Consider the following 7441-nt stretch of genomic DNA (forward strand, 5'->3'; position numbering starts at 1 on the left):
GTGATTTATGAAGAGTAAATTGCTCCATCTCTTGTATAAAGTGAATAGCAATTATTTTAATTTATTCCTTAGATAATTTGTTATCACTTGTAAACTGCAATTTCTTTGGTTCATTGACCTTAAAGTGTCATATGACACCATGGGAGTGACATCACAATTCATAGCTCGCTCTGTATCCCTTTTGTTGCTTTTGTAATATTGCTGTGTGTCATAAAATTAAAAGTTTTCTTTTTATTACCCACTTTGTGATTAATGAAGGGTAAATTGCTCCATCTCTTTATATAGTGAATAGCAATTATCTTAATTTATTTCTTAGATAAATTTTATCACTTGTGAAACGCAATTTTTTTGGTCCATTGACCTTAAAGTGTCATATGACACGATGGGAGTGAGCGGAGCTATATGAATTGTGACAATTCATATAGCTCCGCTCTCAAACTTCTACCAGAGGTTGTTTGCACACAGTGCGGAGACACAGAGGACTATGGGTAGTATAGCTCCGCTCTGTATCCATTTTGTTGCTTTTGTAATATTGCTGTGCGTCATAAAATTAAAAAATTTTCTGTATAATTATTGTTCGAATACATTGAGTGTGTTTTGAATAATTAAATCATAAGGAATGAAAGCAATTTAAACATTTAATTACACGTATAAATAAATGTATGATGCAACTAGATAATTCACGTGCTGTCTTTGATACCTATTATATACATGTACATCATAGCTATTCGTTGAACTCTATCTACTCTGCCTGGCCAAGTGTGTGTACTACACATGTATAATTACAGATAATGTGTAGGATGACACATTAAATTGTGCGTATAAATGCACCATACATATATATGCAAATGCGATTTATTTAAATTATTCTAGATATCCACAATTCAGTCTGACTCAATTTTGTCTATGTTTAATGCTAAAATGCGGGCTTATGGTAGATTGCACAATCAGCGACCGTGTTCAGGTTTCAGCATTTATAAAATGTACTAGATTTACCGTATTTTGGTAGCTGAAAACTCTGGTTCAGTACCTTTGTAATAAAACTCCATAAAAATATTATATGATTCTTGTTTAATAGGTCATAAACAGTTTATCACAAAAAGTTTGATGCCATTCTATCTACTATTAAGAGAGAAATAATGCAAAAAATAGCTGCCCGGGACTTTCGGGTTTCTGCTGTACTACATTTACCGTTTGCTTGCGTAAACTGATGTTTTCTAATGGTTTTCACTTTCATTAGATCTTAATTTAGATAATACAATTCGTTATTACAGGCGGTTATACAGATAAAATGAAGAAAGAGAGAAAGGAATCCCTTAAAAATATTATCGACCATGTTGGAGACAAGAATGGTAACTCCGCATGTCAGTTCGTGTACACTCTTTATAAGGAGGTCAAGGCTCTCATTGATAGAGCAGAAGAGTTCGAATGGACCGACCTAATACTTCGTGTAAATAACTCACTGATGGAGTTCATTGAAAAAAAGCATTACGAATCAGACGATAGGAAGAAACCGTGGAATATAGAACCTCGGATTCCTGTGTGTGTCGACCAACTCACAAAGAAACTAGTGTTAAAAACTAGATAGGACCAAATAATTCTTTAAAGTGTCAAATGTTTGAACCAGCAGAGAAAGAAACTAGAGCGGAAAGCTAATTTTAAAAATACTATACACATGTGCATATGATCGAGATGTCATTCCAGGATTTCTGTTTCTTTATTACTATTATTTGGATTTTTGTACTGGTTTTGTGAGCGTGACATCTGGAATACGTGTAGCTCTATATTTTTCACATTAACTTTATGCGGTTTGTGTGACGTCAATTCCGGTTGCGATATTTGAACGATTTTGGTCTGCTTGTTCATTGGTTTTCTCGAAAACAATTCAAGGTAGATACCTGGAAATCTCAGCAATAATAGAAGAATGCCTTTAGATGTGTTATATGCATTTCATTGATATTAACGGTGCTCACTATTTTTTGGATTAAGGATTGAGCTCATTTACAAGTTATATGTAATATGTCAAAAAAACTATTTTTCCAATAAATATCCAACATTTTCATAACTTACATGTCGTTTTCTTCTTTACAGGCCCATTACATGCTTATAAAATCGAACATAGTTTTTTTGCATGGGAAGCGGAACAATATATTATCAACTGAAGTGCAAGTTGCTTCCCTTTTCGGGTAAATTGTTTTAGACATTCTTGATATACACAGTAAACTGTCATACAGGGGGTTAGATTCTCGATCACGGTGCCGCCTCTAACCTTAGACGTTAAATAAAAACACCCTTCAGAACTTGAACTTGAACTGTAGTTTGTTATTATACTTATGTCCTTTCTATTTATTTAATTATTCCTAAGGGTTGTTTTAATTTGGTATTTTTATATGTTACTAGGGTAATTATATCATTACATTAGGCGCTATTTATTAATGATAATAATTATGTATTTTAATTCTGACACTATGAATATTTTATTCACATGTATGTGCACATCGATTTTATATTATCTTTTCTCTCACATTTGTAAGCGCTTTAGAGAACAAATGTTGATAGGGCGCTATACAAATCTTTTAATTACAATTACAACATAGACAGGGCTGCATCGCCTCTATAAATTAAACCAAACCTTAGACGTTTAACATAGACAGTGATTGCATCGCCTCTAACCTTAGACGTTTAACATGGACAGTGATTGCGTCACCTCCAACTTAGATGTTTAACACTATATATATAGACAGTGACTGTTCCTTTGCTAAGCGCCCGGCATTAGAAATGAAAGTCTAGGGTTTTACCGATGTGACATTGAAAACGGCGGTCCCTAATCATGGTAGGCTTTGACACGATAAAGATTGCTCACTCGCACGGCCTTCAGCACCATGCATAGATCAAAAGTTTGGTGCTTTCCTTACAGTTGGTGATGTTTTTTAAAATCTGAATGAAAATTCTCGAATAGTACTTAGAACAACATACGATATAAGTTTGATATACTTTCCCCCCCGGTCGATATCTCTAGTTTGTACCAAATCAAAAGGCTTCATTTATTAAAATATTTTATTTATACATTGAATTCGATATTTTGATTGAATTAAACACTGTATCCCTTTTAGTGTTACGCCTTCAACATTATCCATGAACGTGTTCAGACATATTGAAATGTTTTAGATATACAACATAATATATAGGGGTAAAAGTCTTTTAGAAGGACAGTCAAAAGGCCGCGTAAAGCACCAACAATCTAGAGCTCTTATACAGAGGATCTGTCAACAGATTTGGTCATCTATATATTGGTGGTAAAGAAGTAGTGAAACTTTGAACAGTCAGACTATGGCTAACATCAAATTATCAGAAGATTAATTAGGGTCCAACCCGTGTCATCTTTGTTAGCCAAGGGTTTTCGGTCCACTCCGCCCCCATGATATTTCACACGAAAAAATATATATGATTGATTGATTGTATATTATTTGACATCACTCTCGAGAATATTTCACTCATATGGAGACGTCACCATTGCCAGTGAAGGACTGCAAATTTTTGGCCTATGCTCGGGGGCTTACGGCCTTTGAGCAGGGAGGGATCTTTATCGTGCCACACCAGCTGTGACACGGGGCCTCGATTTTTGCGGTCTCATCCGAAGGACCACCCCATTTAGTCGCCCCTTACGACAAGCAAGAGGTACTGAGGACCTATTCTAACCCGGATCCCAATGAGACAAAAAAGATATATCTTAATGCTAAAGGGATATCTCTTTATACTATTACCTAGAAAAAAATTCTTTAATTTAGAAAGATCATATATCTCTTAACAGTTAGAGATATCCCTTTATTGATGTAAAAGAGATATCTCTCAAAGTTAAGAAGAGTACTGCAAACGGCACAACATACGCCAGTTGGACCCGGCTTATGCAGTCTGAATTAAAGTACACATTCTGAATAGAAAAGCCTTAATGTAGGTCATGGTGCACCAATCCCTCTGAAATGTGAACTGGCCTGGAGGTTATAAAACTTTCTTGAGCACGTTTTCATACTCAAACTCGAACTCCGTGCTCTAAATCGTACTCATTACTCAAAAGTGAGGGTTATACAACTTTTATAAAATCATTCTCATACTCAAATGGAGTACATTCTCAAGATTTTTCGAGTATGCCTTGGAGCTTGTTCAGTTGTACTCAAAACAAACATGACTGAGTTTGAGTATGAGTACAGTAAAAGTCTATAACCTCCAGGCACATATCTCTGAGGTTGTGACAAAATGTAAGCGCAATACCTGTATTCACAACGAAAAAAATATGGAAAACTTGACCTACTTTTACCCCTAAAGTAGGTCATGGTGTACCAATCCAGCTGAAATGCAATATGAACTTTTATTTCTCCCTGAGGAAGCTTGTGACTAAATTTCAGGGCAATATCTGTAACAAAAACAAGGTTTTCTACTAGGTGATACTACGACCTTGACCTTGAGAAACAATGGACATCCTCCGCTTGGCATAAGGTGTATGTGTACAAAGTTCAACGGTCTTAGCCCCAACGGTTTGGTCTGCATCTTGCCTACAAGGTTTTCTTGCTAAGTGATACTACAACTTTGACCTTGAACAAAAGGCTTCCTCCACTTGGCATGAGGAGTATATTTACAAAGTTTGACGGTCCTTGCCCCAAAAGTTCGGTCTGTGTTTTGCCTACAAGTTTTTCCTATTAACTAATACTTCCCCCTTGAGCGTTGACCTCTGACCTTGAAAAACAATCGGCATCTTCCTCCCATCATGGTGATCAGACACAAGTTGTAATATCCTGGAGGTTACAGCTCATATTTTGCATTTTGCCTACAAGGTCCGGACAGACGGACGATGCCATACCATGATATGTCTCGTCTTTGACGGGCTTATAAAAAAGATATTTCTTACAGATTTTCGGAAACAGATGTCTCTTTAACTTCTCGAGATACCTCTTAATGCTAAAGAGATATTTTTTTCCATTTGACTACAATGATTCCTCCCACAAATGCCCTTCTGTGATAAGTTAATACAAAAAGTAGCGGGAAATTACCAGTGTATCATTGCCGTCAGGCTGAGTCTAGCGAGTTGTACGATTTTGATTTCCATGATTTTTAAGAAATTATGGGAAATTGAACTTACATTGAAATATATGGATGCTTATTCCTCCTAGGCACCTGATCCCACTCCTGGTATACCCAGGGGTCCGTGTTTGCCAAACTCTCTATTTTGTATTGTTAATAGGAGTTATGAGATTAATCACTGTTCGTTATCTTCACCTTTTATATTGCTATTCCTTTAACTCTTTCAAGAAATAAATAAATTATCTAACAGATATTACAGGGGCTTGAAATGTACCTGAAGATACACCAATATTGCATTACAATTGTAAAGAGATCCATTTTACAGAAGGACTTGTGACTTCAAAATCAAACTTCTTTTTTCCCCAATAATTTAAAGATAATGCTTCTCTTTTTTTAACTTGAGGGCACTCTAAAAAATAAATCCAATAAAATCAGAAACATATTCTCACAAATTTTACACACAAATGGAAGTACATGTGACCATTTTAAATATTTGTCACAAGAACTTTTGTAACATGGATACTTGGTGTTGGAGTGGATATGAGTTTAGGGATGTAAACAGACTGCCATTTGCACAACACAATTATGATATTTTTACATAAAATTCTCTTCTCTAGCTGTGATATATGAATATAATAGATATTTTCTCTATACATGGTTATTATTATTGTCGTTGTTAACGGATATCTCCCTGTGCCTTTATATGCTCGGATACACAGTAGTCTACTCCAGCAGGTGCTTTGGTTGTCGTCCTATGAGGCACCATGTTAATGTTGTAACTGGTCAGATTTGTAGTGGAAATTCTCAGAAGCAGAACCTCTCTGTGTTGTTTCATGCCATCCTATATTTATTTTTATAAATATACTAGTGTTTGTATATTTTTTTTACATGAGAATTCCTTCCATTCCTCTTTCCAGTCTTGTATAAATTTTCTGGGTGTATGGAGATTGAGTTTGGTATGATTTCTTTTTGTAATTTGTTTATTAAATATCAAAATAATTTAATAAATTATTCATAACACATATTTTGTTGTTTTATTACCGCTATTACTCTTTGACAATAATTTTAAGAGATTAAATGTTTTCCATACAAGCTCATATTAATTTCCACAGAAAACTTTGATGTCTTATTGAGAACTCGCCCCACCCTCAGGGTCCCCCCGAATTGAACAAACTTGAATTTGAACTACCTGAAGATATTTGCATATCCCTACCTGCTGTTCTTGGAATGAAGATTTTTAAAGATATTTCTTGATAAATTCCCATGGAAAACTTTGATGTGGCCCCACCCTACTTCAGGGGACCACAATTTGAATCTGCACTACTTACAATGTAGGGATGCTTGAATATTAATATGACTAATCATGGTCCCAATATTCTTAAAAAGAAGATTCTAAAACATTTTCCGTGTATATCAGCAAGTAAAACTTAAATTCCCTATTGTGGCTCCCCGCTACCACCAGGGGCCATAATTTGAATCTACATCAGAAAGACGTCTCCATATGAGTGAAAAATTCTTGAGAGACGTAACAAGATAGAATCAATCATTCTCAGAAAGATTTCATGTAAATTTAAACTTTTCTAGACCAGTGGTTCTTGTTATGGGGATCTTTTGATCCCCTATTGCGGCCCTACCCTACGCCTGGGGGCCATGATTTGAACAAACTTGAATCTTTGCTATATCAAGAAGCTTTCATGTAAATTTGTACTTTCCTGGCCCAGTGGTTCTTAAGATTTTCAAATGATCCCACCCAATTTTTGCCTTTTCTTGATTATCTCCTCTTTGAAGGAGACAAGACCCTTCATTTAAATGAACTTGAATCCCCTTCACACAAGGATGATTTGTGCAAAGTTTGATTAAACCTGGTCTAGTGATTTTGGAGAAGATGAAAATATGAAAAGTTTATGGACAGACAAACAGAACTCACTTGAGCTTTCAGGTCAGGTGAGCTAATAAAAGAAAGCTTGTTTACTTTAATGAACTTGAATATTATTTACTCCAGGCTTCTTGGGTTAAGTTGACTGAAATTGGTTCTGTAAGAGGAAGGGAGAAAATGCACCAGATCGGGATTTGAATCCAGGCCCTCTGAATCTCCAGTCAGATGCTCTACCAACTGAGCTATGTGGCCACCAGTGAATAAACCCGCCTGACCGCTACCAGTCAGTGATTGAACCCGCCTGACCGCTACCAGTCAGTGATTAATCCCGCCTGACCGCTACCAGTCCGTGATTGAACCCGCCTGACCGCTACTGTTCGACGTTTCTTGATAACAGATAGAGACGCAAACTGACACCAGACAAACCTTGATTAGAGAAGCTCACTTACATGTAGCTGATTACAGACGGACAACAGAGACGAATTCCAA

At 36.0% G+C, this 7441-nt stretch overlaps 1 protein-coding gene across 2 annotated transcripts in view; it reads left to right on the forward strand.

Moving 5' to 3' along the window:
• Positions 1-2065, forward strand: part of LOC130047926 (caspase-3-like) — a 16613-nt gene extending 14548 nt beyond the window's left edge. For both annotated transcript variants that reach the window (XM_056143704.1, XM_056143703.1), the window contains exon 5: positions 1275-2065. In XM_056143704.1, coding sequence (XP_055999679.1) covers positions 1275-1588 — 314 coding nt within the window. In that variant the 3' untranslated portion in view covers positions 1589-2065. The remainder of the gene's footprint in view (positions 1-1274) is intronic.
• The last annotated feature ends 5376 nt before the right edge of the window (positions 2066-7441 follow it).

Source organism: Ostrea edulis, chromosome 7 (genome assembly GCF_947568905.1).
Source record: "Ostrea edulis chromosome 7, xbOstEdul1.1, whole genome shotgun sequence".
NCBI classification, from domain to species: domain Eukaryota; kingdom Metazoa; phylum Mollusca; class Bivalvia; order Ostreida; family Ostreidae; genus Ostrea; species Ostrea edulis.